This window comes from Zea mays, chromosome 5 (genome assembly GCF_902167145.1).
Source record: "Zea mays cultivar B73 chromosome 5, Zm-B73-REFERENCE-NAM-5.0, whole genome shotgun sequence".
Lineage (NCBI taxonomy): Eukaryota > Viridiplantae > Streptophyta > Magnoliopsida > Poales > Poaceae > Zea > Zea mays.
In genome coordinates, this window is record NC_050100.1 from 192,934,723 (window position 1) to 192,951,890 (window position 17,168).

A 17,168-nucleotide genomic window follows, 5' to 3' on the forward strand; every position below is an offset into this window, starting at 1 on the left:
GAAAAAGGTGTCAACATACTTTTTGGCGACTCCGCTGGGGATTAGGTGTCTAGACCTGCTAAAAATCGACCCATAGATGGTCGATTCTAAGGATCACACCAAGATCTCCACCACCAACATCATCAAGCCGACCATGGAGGCGCTCCCGGCTGATGACCAAAGACCCTTTGAAGACCTCATAATGTGCGATGAGAAGGAGGTGATGCGGCAATGGAACGAACAACGCGACAAGGAAGAGGCGGAACTACTGCATAAACTCTCCGAACGGCGCAAGGAGGCGGCAGAGAAGTATTTGTCACACTTCACGATGGATCGCCACCAGAAGATCATCCGTCAAGGGGAGATCGATATGGAATCGCTCCTACCTCCACTTCTGGGTCCCGCTGTAAGTACTCCAGATCTATCTCTTACGACTTTCATGGATCAATGAGGAGATCAGTTAAAGCAATATGTAGATGAATCTATTAAAATGCATTTACGTGCATACGAAAAATCAGCTGCTCCTAGCTTTCCATCGCGAGAGTCTAATACAGAGCCACCCACGTCAAACACATCGGCTATAAACAGGTCACCCTTGACCCGACCATCATATGGTATGCCGATGCACACTTTCGTGTCACCATCACAACCGCAACCACTAGGCACGCGACAGGTACTAGACGCGACCGGACCGTCCGAACATCATCTCAGACAGTCCGGTTATACCGCGGACCGTCTGGCGTATTTCGTCGGACCGTCCGACCAGATGCAGGCCCGCAGACAAAACACTCAGGTCACACCGTACATGGCCGGACCATCAGGGTACAACCCTGAACACTTCGGCCCCATCACGGACCGTCCGGTGCATCACGCCGGACCGTCAGGATATGTTGCGGACCGTCCGCCATCTTATGCCGGACCGTTCGGATATGGCATGAACCGGCCAACGTATTACGCCGGACCATCCGACTCTACACGAGTCCACGCGCAGACTACCCAAGTCGCGCCATATATGACCGATCCGTCCGGGTACAGCCCTGGACCATTCGGTCCGATCGTGGACCGTCCAGTTCTTTACGACAGACGGTCTGGATACGAGACTACCCACGTAGCACCATATACGGCTGGACAATCCGGATATACCTTCGGACCATTTGACCAGGTCGCGGACCAGCCGGCCTCTTACGCCGGACCGTCCGAATATGCATACGCAGAGCCGAGAGCTGCGCAATACGCACAGTTCCCACATTCATCGCAACAACATTATGGTGCCCCACCAGCAACACATTATAATCATACCATACCACCTCATGGACATAGGGTTGAATACTGTTCGGCCACAAGAGAGCCTGAGAGGTATAGGGCAGGAGCTGGTGACATTAATAGGACACCTAACACACACCTCAAACATCTCTGGGAGGAAAGCTGACACAGTGATGTCAGGCAACCTGAGATTTCCACCCACAAACTCAATGGATGGTCGCCAGACATGGCAGAGAGGATTAGAGACGAGGTAGCCGGGATGTTCAGGGACAAACTCGGTGTTAGTGTGTCAGGTACAGGGCAATCGTATCGGAAGCCTTATAGCCACCGATTCGACACCGTGCCATATCCACAGGGAACTAGAATACCAGACTTCTCTAAGTTTTCTGGTGAAGGTGGGAAAAGCACACACGAACATATTAGCCATTTCATAGCACACCTAGGAGAATTGGCTGATGGGGAAGCCTACCGCGTTCGTTTATTCTCGTTGTCCCTTACTGATACTGCGTTCGCATGGTACGCAGCCTTGCCACCAAACTCTATTAACTCTTGGGAAGAACTAGAGCGGAAATTTCATGAACACTTCTTCTCTGGAGAACATGAATTAGAATTGGCTGACTTAGCCTCGGTCCGATAGGGGCCTGAAGAATCGGTTAATGACTATATCCGGAGGTTCCGGGACACTAGAAATCTATGTCGCAGAAAAACAACTAACAGGGCTGGCTTTCAATGGGTTGCGACCCTACTTAAAAGAAAAACTAGATGGCACCCAATTCTTTTCGCTAGTGCACTTGCACCAGTGGGCTATGACCTGTGAAAGCTGAAGTAAGGAAACATTAAAATCGGCTAGCTATAAGATGCATCTAGTGGGATACGATAATTCAGACGATGAATCCACGGATGTATACACCACCGAACTGGTTTGGCCAGGACAGGCTAAACCTTCCGCATGTTCTGCTTTACAGTCGATTCGAAAGAATCGACAAGAAGAAGTTAAGTTTACTTTTAATGTTGCCAAATGCGATAAAATATTTGACGAGTTACTATAAAACGGCAACATTAAATTAACTCATACTATTCCTCCTCCTGATGAATTAAAAAGGCATGCTTATTGTAAGTGGCATAATTCTTTTTCTCATGCCACCAATGATTGTAATGTTTTTCGTCGACAAATACAATCGACCATAAATGAGGGTCGATTGGCTTTTCAGGAGATGCAAGTAGACACACAACCTTTTCCTGTTAATACAATAGAACTCACATGCAAAAAGGTCTTGGTTCGGCCCGAAATGGCCGATAAAGGCAAATGCAAGGGCATCGTCATTGACAATCCTCGCATGTCAATCATATCACAAAAGGAGATTGCTCGAAAGGCTTCGGACGAGAAGGCTAAAAAGTCCGAAGACGCCGGGGGGCAGGAACAATTAATGAACCAAACACATCAGCCTAGCTCGAGCATCGCAGATGGTCCCGCACCTACATGCGGACGGTCCGGTGCTCAGACAAACGGTCCGGCTAACTCAGCCGGACAGTCCACCTATGACCAAAGGCGTCGGACTTTACATGAGGCAAGGAAAAAGATGCAAGGGCAAAGCACATATAGTCGGCTGATCAAAGTCGACCCTACTTTTGATCAGTTGCTGTCCAAAAATACTAGCAAAAAGACTGTTCCACGTGATCGGTCAACGAAGAAAACCCGGTCACCTGCTAAATCGAAACGGTCGAACAAAACGGCCCAAAGGCGACGCGACAAGCATCGCCTGTTCATCCTATGAGACCAGGGTACTTTCCACCCATTTATTCATCGTCAGTATATTGTCCTACTCAAATGTGGAATGGCACAACGATGAATCCATGGTACATGTATAGTCCCTTTGTCTATCCAGGCTGGAGGCACCTCCATTCTATTAATTTTGATCCATTAATCAAATGATCATGGCCGAGAAAGATACAATCCAAAATGGCCTTTATACATTGGTGCTTTATTGAATGATCTCTATTTTGAAAAGCCGATGACGTACATCAGGTTTAGTTCATATGCTTTTGGTTCGTCAAACTTCACCAAAAGGCAGTGGGGCATATGTTGGAAGCCAAAATGAGGCCGTGCGGACGGTCCGGCCCGCGCATGCGCAGAGTCAGTTAGGGTTCCTAGTTTCTCGCGGGATTTGTTACCTAAAACCGTGGGATTGACTCGGAAATCAGTTCGAAGCGGATCCAGACCTCCCCCTTTATATAGATGAAGGGCTACGGCCTACGGCCGATTGAACCCCCCAACAATCGATCAAATCAAGTCTATTACTCGTTTTTACCTTATGCATTAGGAGTAGTTCTAGTCTAGTTCTAGTTTAGCCCTAGTTTAGTATTTCAATCCCCAAATTATCTGCTTCTCTTCGACTCTACGTCGATTAGAGGAGTCTAGGTCGGCCTACCGAGCCTAGACAACCCCTAGGATCTCTCCTCCCCGACGGGTCCCTCCCGGGAGCGAGATCCAGGCGTCGCCGGCGACCTATCGCCGCCCCTACGCACGCGCGGACCGTCCGGCCCCAGGGCGCGAACCGTCCGGCTGTCAGGCAGGGAACGTCAGCCCTGCGTCAGGTCGCAGACCGTCCGCGCCTGTGTAGAGAGCCCGCCGCCGGTTCTTATTGAGTGTTTGGCACCCGAAAAAGGTGTCAACAATTTCATATTTTTGAATTTTAAACCGGAATCTACTAAAAACCGAAGGTTTTCACATCTCGCTCAGTACCGAACGGGAAAAAACACCGAAAAACGGTGATCCCGGACCAGGAAGTGAAACACTACGTGCAGGGGCTGACAACTACGCGAGTGAGGGGGGTAGTGGAAAAGCAATGCAACTGAAGCCAAATGTTTACACCCATATACTCATTTCATCGTCATGAATCCAAAGCCTCATAATACATAACAAGCAATTCAACATGCACTTGTTACAATCCCAGACTGAACCAAGCTGCCAAGGTTACAAAATAAGAACATATACTTGTGACGACTACTTACTGATGCAGGGTTCGTATATATAGAGGAGATAGACACGTACGGCTCTATTTCTCTTTGCGTTGCTGCTAATCTTTGTACGTTCTACGCCGATTGCGCGGGTGCTTCCGGCTCAGCCGCGCCTGCGTCCGCCGGTGGCTCCGGTCCGGCCTCCGCGGCCTCGTTCTTCTTGGTCTGCGCCGTCTCGATGAGGTGGTTGTAGCTGCCCTTCTCCTTGAACAGCTGCGAGAAATGGATCTTGCAGTAGAGGACCCCGTTGAGCGCGGCGTAGGAGGACGTGGTGAGGATGCAGCCCCCGTGCGAGCATTTGAAGCAGCTCTTGTGGTAGGATTCGCCTTCCAGAGTCATCTGAGCAAGAAGATCAAGCGTGCCACCATAATGATTTGGTCATATGATTAAAATAGATCTCTTTTTTTCAGATCTTTGGCACACAGTTTAATGCTGTTTGGCAGAGTAACAGAATTTCTGTACCTTCTCCAATGGATACACTGTTTTCTGGCAGGCCGCGCATTTATCTTGAGTTCCAGAGAATGCAGATGATAGCTTGCTTGGAGCCTTTGCCTGCAGAGATTTACAGATTGGCATCGTGCGTAAGTAGTCAGCTATTACCGATGATGGCATGGCCAATAAAGTTTTAGAACTTATTGAGCATTTGAGCCATATTTGTGTAGAAGATTTGAGGAACCGCACCTGGTCGTTCTTGTTTGAAGATGCTCCACCTGAGTAATTAACACAACGAAATTAAAGGGTCCGAATTGCATTGCATTGCATCAGGCACCAGAGTTGAGCGTTACAGCATCACGCGCTGTGGACGGGTTCAGAAACATAGGGGGCACAGTATTCAGCTGTAGATTACCTTGAAAGTTCTTTGAGAAGGTCCCTGTCTCCTTGAAGAGCTGTTCAAAGTGCGTCTTGCAGTACAGGACGCCGTCCATGGAAGAGTAGCTGCTAATCTGGAGGAGACGCATGCAGAAATGAAAAAATGAGACCGTATTTCTACATGTTCATCTGTCGAGATGATCTGAACCGAATCAAACAAAGCTTCGTTTCTTTCGATGCAAATGAGCATTAGCGCATTGCCGCACACATCGCAAGCAGGGCGAATGCGCATGCGGAGTTGAGCTCAGGCCACGCATGCATACCGAGAGGACGCCCTTGCAGTGGCTGCACTTGAAGCATGTCTTGTGGTACGAGACGCCGTCGGCGGTGAGGAGGTCGATGATGTGGACCGTCTTGTCGCAGGCTTTGCACTTGTCCTGCGTGCCGGTGAAAGACATGGCGATCGAGCTCTGTGCTTGCACCTGCCAATCAGGACTCCAGCCTCAAACGAAGCCCGTACGTCTGGCTAGCCGCTGCTCGTGCAGGCGGTCCCCCACCGGCAGGCAAAACCGATGAGCAAACGGGCGCGGACGGAGGAGAAAGACGCTCGTTCGCGATTAGGGGGAGGAAGAAGCAAAGGTTGACGGCTCGTGAGCGAGACGGATGCTCCTTAAAGGACAGGGCGTGAGCTCGGGAGCAAAGATAGGAGGCGCGCGGGTTCTAAACCGCACAACCAAATTAGGACAAAGATAGTTTTTTTAGCTTCGATCGGGGAGCGGTGGCGACGCCCTTCTCCTATTTCCGCGCCCGTGCCTAACGGACGAAACGCTCGTTCCTCTGAAGGTTGTGCGAGCCATGAACAGACGTGGCGAGATGTTACCCATCTCGGCTGCAGGAGCCCCCCGTCGTGTTAGCAAGTTCTTCCCGCTCTTAATTTAGTTTGAATAAGTCCATTTTGCTCGTCTCAACCTAGACTATGTTTGAAACCACTACATCTAATAGTTAGCCAGTAAATAAATTATTAGTTAGGTTAAACCAACTAACGAACTAATTGTTAGTTGTAAAGTAGCTAATACTTTGTTATGGTATTCATTGAGAGTGTTTGAAAACCAACAAATATTTTTTAGTAGCTAACTATTAGTTCTAAAGGTTTCAAACAGTGCCTACGTTTTTTCGCTAGCTACAAAATCGAACATCTAACCTACTATTGTTTTCTTCGGAGGGGTTTCTCATTTTTTTCTTTAATATTTAGATCAAATTTGGAATCTCTAGAGCTAATAGTTAACTAGCTAATAAAGTGTTAGCTAGATTCAATCTGATAATGAATTAATTATTATCTATGAATTAGCAAACGATTAACTGTGATGTTTGGAAGCTCTACTACTAATTTTAGCAGATAACTATTAGTTCGAAGGTTATGATTCTTTCATAACCTTCACAGATGATTACTTTCGTTATGGCTTAATTTACCCTATCAAAGAAAGGTCAGAAGCTTTAGAAAAGTTCAAGAAGTTTAAGATAGAAGTTGAGAACCAACATGATTTGAAGATCAAGATAGTAGTGTGGATGGCATACATCGTATGGACAAATTCTAGGACCTTTTGCAAGGTTCCTTGAAGAAAGTGGTACTATAACACAGTACTCAATACCAGATGGACATGGTAAGAACTATGTTGAGTTACTCTAGTTTATCACTCGGCCTTTGGATGAAGGCTTTAAAAGTCGTTATCCATAAACTCAATAGAGTTCGTAGTAAATTAATATGCAAGACTCCATATGAGTTGTGGACTGCAAGAAATCCACATCGAATTATTTATATATTTGGAGACTGACCAAATGAAGCAAGAATCTTTAATCCTAGACAAGGAAAATTAACTAAAAACAATAAGTTGCCATTTTATTGGCCACCATAAGAAGTCAAAAGGGTTCAGATTTTACTGTCTAGACCAACATACCAAGTTTGTAGAAATAAGACATGCGATGTTCTTAGAGAATGAAATGACCAAGGAGAGCATGGTACCCTCGAGAAATATATCTTGAGGACAAGAGGATGCATGACCAATTCCGATGGTTTAAGAACCAATGAGTTCGGTGGTACATAATTGGTCTCTATAATGCATTGGACTTGATGTGTCAATTTACCAAAGTGTGGAATATAGAAAGATAAAAGAACATGAAAGTTGAGAATAAAGGGGAGAATGTTGGGTGTGTTCTCTTGCTTGATCAATGAGATCGAGACTAAGCCTATCCTAACTGCACGTGCCCTTATTAATCGAGGGCACTATCCTATCTATTGGTTGAAACTTGAAACCCCCGGTTGTAGGCACTATATTAATTAACACGGCAAGGGTCGACACGGAAGCCAAAACTTCCTGCTCCTAAAACCCTAGATGCCACAAAATCTAGAGAACCTGATCTCCTGTTAATTAGTGTCCTAGCAATCGAAATCACTTGACCTAGAACCGATGGCTCCTGTGGAAGCAAATGTCCCCGTGCCCAGTCGGTGACGTCCTATTGCCAGATTCTACTACACAAGGAGGAGGCGAACCTATCTCAGATGCGAGTGCTGAAGTTCCGGATACCACAGAGACACTTGCCCCAGTTCATCTAGGGCCTGAAGGTATAACCACTTATCGTGTTCCTCTATTTTTAGATCAAGACATAGTCATATATTCGTTTAAAAGAGTAAATAAATCAGAGATTGCTACCTATAAAAAGTCGTTACGTTGTTGTCAAGGGACAGAGAGGATCTAGACATCACATCTACGGGTTTATATTACCTGAACGGAGGTAAAATGAGATGCGCAAAAGAAAACTAAACGACGCCGACTGGCGACTGCAATCAGAGCACAAACCATACGTATCAGCCTGACGACGGCACAAAGATTTTCGTCGTTCTTTAATCCTCGTGCATGTCTTTTCCATGATAAAAACGTCCTACCGCACTCAGTGCAGGAAACTTCTATTGGCGCTTCTAATTATTTGTTACCAGTGTACTACTAGTAATTACTAATTAGAGCCAGTAACACGCGTTTGGATTCAGATAGCAGACACCAAGACCGGCTTGGGGCCTTTATTTGGTCTAAAAACATCGTTTATGTAACTGTAAGTAACAGTTGTGTTACTTTCTGGCTGCTGGGAGCCTTTTGGGTCGTGTCCAGTCCAGGTGTCCTCGTCCAAATGCAAGCAGAAGTCGTCCAAAAAATTTGTTTGTGGACGGGTAAAACTGAGCTGTGGCATGGCGCGCACCTGCTGGTCGCTGTTACTCCTCTGTGACTTGAGAGGTACATACCACCCGGTACTTTTGTAAGTACGCCGAGATATAGTCGTTATACTGACGAAGGCGGGATAATTTTTTTTTTTAGGAAAACAAGAGTAGTAGTATATATAGAACATCTGTCCGTTTCAAAGATTATTACTGTAATTAATGAGTTCTTGTTCACGGTAAGATTAAACGTTCTGCGCGTTATCACACTAAGAAATACTACTCTGGGTGGTCCGTATAGAGAGTACTTACTCTAGTCCAGGGCAGGTTCCTTATTCAATAATTCAAAACCATCTCATGCATGCACGTTTGGCTAGCTCTTACGTACGTCACGTACTCCTAATAAGAAATACAGTACATACAGCAGTAGTTGAGGGAAAAAAAAAACAGATTCCTAGCTACGTACGTAGTAGAGTAGTCACGTCAGCTCTTTCAGGTCGTCGCAAGCAGTATTCAGTTTCCAGTGCGAAAAGCAAAACCAAACAGCTTGACTGACTTGAGAGATGCTCCATCCTCGATCGGTCCAGCCAGTCCACGTCCCGCCGTCTCGTAGCAAACAGCCTATACGGCCATGCACATGAATAAGCGCTGGATCGTATGTTCTCAACTTCTCATGCCATTAGAACATTCACACAATTCTCTTCTTATTAACAACTCATATACGATAGTACCGTGGTTTGTTTCACTGTTAACCCACGTGGATTCTAGCAAGTTAAAAGTCATCCCAGTCTATTCCAATACACTTTGATCCACGTAGAATTAAAATAACCAAACAATGCTTTATTTAGGTGGTAGACCGAACGTACTGCAGTTCCAAAGTCCGAGAGTGGTACTGCAGCTAGCGGTCAGCGTCACAGTCGTTACTTACCTACCCAGCCGTCCTGTTCCGGTGAACTGCCTCTCTAGCTCTCTAAGGGCCCGTTCGTTTCTGTGGGATTGCATCAAAAATTGTTCCTGTTGATTAAAACTTATATAAATTAGAGAATATGAACCTTACTCTGAATCCGGGCATCGAACAAGTTCGTTCATCTGTGAAATTGTTTGGTGCGCTGCCATCTTCATGAAATCGTGCATGCAGTAACTTCAGAGAAGCTGGATGCGCGCCTCACAATGCTGCTCGCCTGCTCCAGCAAGAGTCCCCGGCCCCCCAGCCCTGTCGTCGATGAATGAATGCATGCAGTGTCAATGTGGTGCGGACGACGTGCAGTGCAGAGTGGTTACACATCATCACAGGGGCGCGGAGTCGCCAATAATTGATCGTTCAGCCTTCCAATTTAATGAATGTGTTCGTTCTTCTTCGACCGTACCTCGGTGAGCTAGACCGCACGCAACTGCCGCCTCTCGAGTTTGTCTCTCGTTTTACTTGTGCTTCCGCTTCCCACTCCTTGCGACGACGACGCCACCAATCATCGGCTACAGTCGTCAAGAACTCAACCGCGCAGGAATTATCTGCAGTTCCGTATCAGTTTGACACTATGGTCAAAACTCAAAAGGGGGTAGGATGGGAGCTAGGCTTTCTTTCCTTTCTTTATTTTTATTAGCTTTCTATTTTTCAAATGGATAGAAAAAACATTTTGCAGTTGTTTCAAAGAAGACAAAGAGAGAGTACGAGTATACGTTTCATAGTTGTTTTAACCAAACAGTTTATAGTTTTTTCATAACACGTATATCATTTTATAATTATTTAATCAAACAGCTTTCAGTTTTTTTTTCTCAACGCATAGATTATAGTACTTCTTTTATAGCTTACAGTAGTTTTTTCATAGCTCTCAGCTCAACGAAACAAAGCATATATATAATAGACCAATAATCATGCATTCTGCATCATCTATTTATAATGAATTGCTAGTTGCTGTCACTTTGCATCGAGATTATTTTCTCCACATGCTCATGCATGACATGCATGCAAGCAATTTAATCTGCGTGGTCATGAGCAACGCAACAGCACCTTGTTCTCACAAGCTTATATTAAAGTTTAATCATCACCGATCAGCACCTTGTTTTTAGAAGTTTTAGGGCATGTTTGTTTCAGATTTCAACCGTGGTTTGGGGCTTTTACAATCCAAAACTCGAACTAGAAGGCAAAACTTGACCCCTTATGTCAAAATCGGGTTTCTAATTACGGTTAAACATTTACATGGGGCCCACATGTAAATCTCCGTTTCTTTGAGGAAAAAAAAGCATAACACGTAGAAATCGATCTACCTAACTCAAGCATGAGAAAAAGAATGCATGGAGGTTAGCACGATGCTAGGGATTCTGAAGCGTTCATCAATGGACTTCCAGTTTAACCAGTGTTAATTAAGCTCAAATAAGAATGATATTCAGATAAAAAACTTGTTTGGTTCGTCATAGCTCTCAACTGAACAAAACAAAGCATGCATATATATAATCATGCATTCTGCATCGTCTATTTATAATGAATTGCTAGTTGTTGTCACTTTGCATCGAGATTATTTTCTCCACATGCTCATGCATGACATGCATGCATCCAATTTAATCTGCGTGGTCATGAGCAACGCAACAGCACCTTGTTCTCACAAGCTTATATTTAAGTTTAATCATCACCGATCAGCAAATGATGGTCCAGCTGTCGGCTTCACATAATTTGTCGTCTTACTCTTACACTAGTTCTTCCACACTGGTTCATGAGAAATGCCGGTACTACTAGCTAATCAAAGCGAAACACCTAATCCACGATCGAGCTTATTGTTAACTAGAGTTGAAGCACCAGTCAGCAGATCCAACAACTTCACGGTTCGTCGCTTTCCCTTCCGATTTATATATGTTCGAACCAGGTCCGGACGGTCCGCGCCTGTGGGCCGGACGGTCCGCGCGTGCGCAGAACAGATTAGGGTTCCGAGTTTTGTGCTACGGTTGTTAGCTATATTCGCGGGATTAGCTCGGAATCAGTTGTGTAAAGGGTCCAGCCCCCCTCCTCTATAAATAGAGAGGTCTACGGCCGATTTGTAATCATCAACAATCGAATCAATACAACTTTTATTCGCATTTTATCCTAGGAGTAGTTCTAGTCTAGTTTAGGTTTAGCCTCTCGATCCCCAAATTCTCCGCCTCTCTTCGACTCTACGCCGATTGGAGGAGTCTAGGTCGGCCGGCCCGAGCCTAGACACCACCTAGGATCTCTCCTCCCCGACGGGGTCCCTCCCGGGAGCGAGATCCAGGCACCGCCGGCGATCCTCCGCCGCCCCTGCGCACGCGCGGACCGTCCGGCCGTCAGGCAGGGAACCCGAGCTCCTGCACCAGGTCGCGGACCGTCCGGTCCTGTGCCGCGGACCGTCCGCGCCTGACCAGAGAGCGCCGCCGCCTCGCGCCAGGTCGCGGACCGTCCGGCCCTGTGCCGCGGACCGTCCACGCCTGACCAGAGAGCACCGCCGCTGGTTCTCTTGAAGTAATTGGCGCCTCCAAAAAGGTGTCAACATACTTTTTGGCGACTCCGCTGGGGACGACATATCTAAGCTCATCAAATCGACCCTCAATGGCCGGTTTAAGGGATAGCTCTGATATTTCTCCAAGCAACATCATAGAGCCGACTTGGGAAACCTTGCCGGCTGACGAGCAGCTCCAGTTCGAGGAGCACAAGGAGCGGATGATCCAGGAGGCGAAAGCAAAGTTCTTGGCCAACTTCAAAGTGGACAGGAACAACAAGGTCGTCCGACATCGGGCGACGGATCCGGCTTCGCTCCAACCCACGCCAGATATCCCCAATGTAAGTAATACCAACGATCTGCAATCTCTTAGAAATTATGTAGAAGATCAGCGTGAACAAATGCAGAACATCATAGGGGGTATGCAAAGCGATCTTAAGAGACTAGTATGTGCATTTGATAAATCTAGTACCGCAAATTTTCCTTCGCACGAGGTTGAGTTAGGAGATAACGCGTGTAACACATCGACTACAGGTTGTCACGACCAGTCACAACCCCTTTATGGGATACCGATGGACACATACCCTAATCAACCGCAAATCGGCAGCAAACCAGCCGATCTGCACATGCTCGGACCGTCCGCACGTGAGCGCGGACCGTCCGGGCCAGCAACAGTCGGGCCTATTTTTAATGAGTTACCTAGATATGCGCCCGAGCCACCACACACGGCACAGAACCTAAACTACCCAGTCGGGCCGTCCGCGTACAACAATGGACGGTCCGCACATAATCACGGACGGTCCGGGCCAATGTCCGGACAGTCCGCACATGACCTTTTTGAGGAGGATTGTTACCGGAATCCTCACCCGTCCCAGCAGCACTTCCCATCACACTATACAATGCATCAACCCATTAATTCAAGATCCAGAGCCCAGGAAAGCTTTCCGGCCCCACCCAGGAGGCCGGAAAGAAACGATCAAACCTATGGCCCATATAGGGCAAATGAAAATGCACCACGTAACTCAAACCAATGGGGGGAAAGACAGCATGCTAATATCCAGCCAACCCCACCTATGTTTGACCAGAGAGCCGGTGGTCTCGCACCGGCTGCCATTGATATAGTAAGGGAAGAAATAGCCGGGGCGTTCCGAGATAAGCTCGGAGTAAGCATGGTCCCTGAGGGGCAATCATATCGGAAACCTTATGACAGCCGATTTGATCACCACCCATACCCACAGGGAACCAGGATACCCGAGTTCGCAAAGTTTTCGGGTGATCAAGGGAAAAACACACGCGAACATATAGGCCAGTTCTTAGCACAATTGGGAGAATTGGCCGACACAGAGGCATTTCGCGTACGTTTATTTTCATTATCGCTAACAGGAACCGCGTTTGCATGGTATGCCACTTTACCTCCTAATTCCATTTCATCATGGGGGGGATCTAGAACAAAAATTTCGTGATCATTTTTTCTCCGGTGACTATGAGTTGGATTTGGTAGATTTAGTGTCGTTGCGACAGACAAAAGATGAATCGGTTAATGATTACATCCGGAGATTCCGAGATATAAGAAACCGATGCTTTCAAATTCATTTAGCAGAGAAACAGCTAGTAGGATTAGCCTTTAATGGTCTGCGATATTATTTAAAAGAAAGATTAGAAGGCATCCAATTCTTTACACTAGCACAATTACACCAGAGAGCTTTGGCTTGTGAAAGCCGAAGCAAAGAAACTGCTAAAACAATTCGTCACAATGTACATGTAGTAGAATGCGACCAAAGTAGCTCAGAAGACGAATCAGCAGAGGTGTATGCTGCTGAAATGGTTTGGCCAAAGCAGGCCAAATCTTCGGCTTGTGCCTCCTTACAGCCGGTTCAAAAGAAACGGCAAGAGGAGGTTAAGTTTACATTTAATGTTGGTAAGTGTGATAGAATATTTGATGAATTACTTAAAAATGGCAACATTAAAATAAATCACACTGTTCCATCCGCCGACGAGCTAAAACGTCGTGCATATTGCAAGTGGCATAACTCATTTTCTCATGCCACTAATGATTGTAATGTATTCCGTCGACAGATTCAATCGGTCATTAACGAAGGACGATTGAAATTTCAGTAAATGCAGGTGGATACAGATCCCTTTCCGATGAACATGATTGACTTCGAGGGCAAGAAAGTCCTAGTTCGGCCAAACACAGCCGATAAAGACAAAGGCAAAGAGACAATCATCGGCAATGCTAAAGAGGCCGATGGGGATCGTAAAGTTTCTTGCAGGAAAGTGGTGGCCGAGAAGACTCCCGATGGAGGGGAGACCCTAAAGGTGACCATCACAGCCTCCAGTACTGGGGGGCAAGTGCAGACAGGGAGACAGATGCAGGAGCCCGTGCTGCGTATCCCGGACGGTCCGGCACGTAGGCGCGGATGGTCCGGGACCCCACCGGACGGTCCGGAGAGCTCCGACGGACAGTCCGGCCGTACTCAGGATTCACAACGTCCACGTACTTTCAAACCACGACGACCAGAGATAGGTACGTGGAAAACAAATACATTCAAAGCAGCTGGTCGGTTGGTTAAAGCCGGCCCAACTTTTGATCAATTATTGTCTAAATACGTAAAAAAGAAGGCTGGCCCCAGTGACCGGCCAGCAAAGCGACCCCGCTCACCCATTCATGAGCAGCGCCAGGTCAGGCCGATTGGACCACCCCACCAATCGGAAGAAATGAAAGGTCATACTATACAAGTGAGACCTAACATACCTGCATGGACACCTCCACCTCCATATCCACCTATGCCATATCCGTACACATATTTACCTCCGCCATATGTCACAAATCAAATGTGGGGCATGCCACCATATCCATTTGGGATGCCGCAGTACCCCGCCTGGGGGGCACCTCAAACATCTGTTTTCAACAGGTTGACGCCACCAGTACAAGACCGATTGAGCACTACTCAATCCGGTCACCAGGCACAAACCCAACAGGATTGCCGGACTACTCGGCCTTCAAGGCCGACCAATCCGACAGGGGGGCATATGCCTGCAGCAACTCAAAAAACAACAAAAGGGGACATCATCAAAATAGGCACCGCAGATGTTGTCATACAGGGAGACAATAAAGGGCCGATGATTTTCGGCGAATCGGCCAACGCAACCGAAAAGGATACGGCTACCATCAAAACAGCCGATCCAAAATACTCCATGCCTCGATGGTGCCCAGCGGGATTGTCACGATCCCAAAAGAGAAAATTACAGCGCCTAAGAGCAAAGGAGAGCCAGGAGAAGGAGGCAGAAAAGACATTTAATGAAACACATCCATTATACCCGCCACCGCAGAAGAAATGGAGACCGAAGGCCGTTGAGAAAAAACAAACGGCCACAGAAATAGAAAGTCAATCTGCACCAAGCGCGGACCGTCCGGCCCCTACGCGCGGACCGTCCGCCGTTCACCAGGAAGTCTCTGGACAACCTGCACCAGGCGCGGACCGTCCGCCGTTCACCAGGAAGCCTCCAACGACACGACAACATCAATGGAAGAGGACGACCTGCTGGGAGAAGACCTGGTCGACTACGAGGCTTCTCCAGAACACCCAGGTATGGATGTAAATATTATTACATTTTCTGCCGATTGTACTATTATCGGCGACGATGAACCTGTTGTTACCCAGTTTGATTTTGGTCCTAAAGAAGCCGCCTTTACTAAACCAAAAGAATCAGTAAATCATTTAAAGCCGCTCTTCGTGCGCGGCCACATTGATGGGATACCGATTGCTAAGATGTTGGTAGATGGAGGGGCGGCTGTAAATCTAATGCCTTATTCATTATACAGAAAATTAGGTAAACAAGATGACGAACTTGTCAAGACCAACATGACCCTCAGCGGTGTTGGAACTGATAGTTCGATCAAAGCCAGGGGAGTCACGTCCGTTGAATTAACCATCGGGACTAAGACCCTTGCTGCTGCATTCTTCGTCGCTGATGTAGAAGGAAATTACAGTTTAATCCTAGGCAGAGATTGGATTCACGCCAATCAATGTATACCTTCTACATTACATCAAATGCTGATACAATGGGTAGGCGATGACATAGAACAAGTACGTGCTGATGTATCGGCCTGCATCGCTGTGGCCGATGCCCCTGTACTCTGGACCTATGAGACTGCTACATGTCTCACAGGAGTAGACTTTTCTGATTATCAATTCATAAGTATAGATAAGAAAGGTTTCATTCCTGTAATGCTAGAGCCGATGGAGAATCGGCTAAATCCTAAATAAAGTTAAATGATGAATACACACAAAGTTCATGAGTCTTTGGTCACGGACAGTTCGGCCGCCAAGGCCGGATGGTCTGGTCTTTCACAAAAGAGATCGGACTTTAAGACCGAGCATCCACCACAGCGAAAAGATAGTATTACGGATGATCCGGTCCCCGAGACCGGAAAGTCCGCCATCACACAAAGATCATCTGATTCCTCTGTGGGGGACATGATAGAGGAATTCAGAGATCTTGATAAACTAGGACAGGGGTTTACATCGGCCGATCCTTTAGAGGAGATTGACATAGGAGATGGTAAAACTCCAAGGCCGACTTTTGTAAACAAGACCCTGGAGACCTATTCTAGAAATGAGATGATCGGTCTATTGAAGGAATATTCAGATTGTTTTGCTTGGAATTACACTGAAATGCCTGGACTAAGCCGAGAAATTGTCGAACATCGGCTGCCTATTAAGCCTGGTTTCAGACCTTTCAAGCAGAAAGCTAGAACATTTCGTCCAGATCTTCTCCCACGAATCAAGGACGAAATCCACCGGCTGCTAGAAGCTAATTTTATTAGACCTTGCAGATACGCAGAGTGGGTCTCCAATATTGTGCCGGTGGAGAAGAAGGAGTCAGGTAAGCTTAGAGTATGCATTGATTTTCGTAATTTAAATAAAGCAACTCCTAAAGATGAATATCCCATGCCCATAGCCGACACATTAATCAATAATGCATCAGGAAATAGAATTATTAGCTTCCTTGATGGTAATGCCGGATATAATCAGATTTTCATGGCCGAAGAAGATGCGTCTAAAACGACCTTTATATGTCCAGGCTTCATTGGTTTATTTGAATGGGTTGTCATGACATTCGGTCTTAAAAATGCTGGTGCTACTTATCAGAGGGCTATGAATCTGATCTTCCATGAGTTGTTAGGAAACACTGTGGAAGTCTACATTGATGATATTGTAGTCAAATCGGCTGAGTTTAGTTCTCATATAGCTGATTTGCGCCAAGCCTTTGATAAAATGCGTCGGTATGGTTTAAAAATGAACCCACGTAAATGTGCTTTTGGAGTGTCGGCTGGGAAGTTTTTAGGATTTGTCATCCATGAACATGGTATAGAAATAGACCCTGACCGAATCAAGTCTATTCGGAATGTGGGGCCTCCGACGTGTAAGGTCGAAGTGCAG

At 46.6% G+C, this 17,168-nt stretch overlaps 1 protein-coding gene across 1 annotated transcript; it reads right to left on the reverse strand.

Annotated features, from left to right (window-relative positions):
- Positions 1-4,110: 4,110 nt before the first annotated feature.
- Positions 4,111-5,693, reverse strand: LOC100502420 (LIM domain-containing protein PLIM2b). Its single transcript, NM_001196898.1, has 3 exons — positions 5,394-5,693; positions 4,723-5,204; positions 4,111-4,599 (listed from the first exon to the last, which is right to left on the reverse strand). The coding sequence occupies exons 2-3, from the start codon at positions 4,870-4,872 to the stop codon at positions 4,336-4,338; spliced, it is 414 nt and encodes a 137-aa protein (NP_001183827.1). The 5' UTR covers positions 4,873-5,204; positions 5,394-5,693; the 3' UTR covers positions 4,111-4,335.
- Between the last annotated feature and the right edge of the window lie 11,475 nt (positions 5,694-17,168).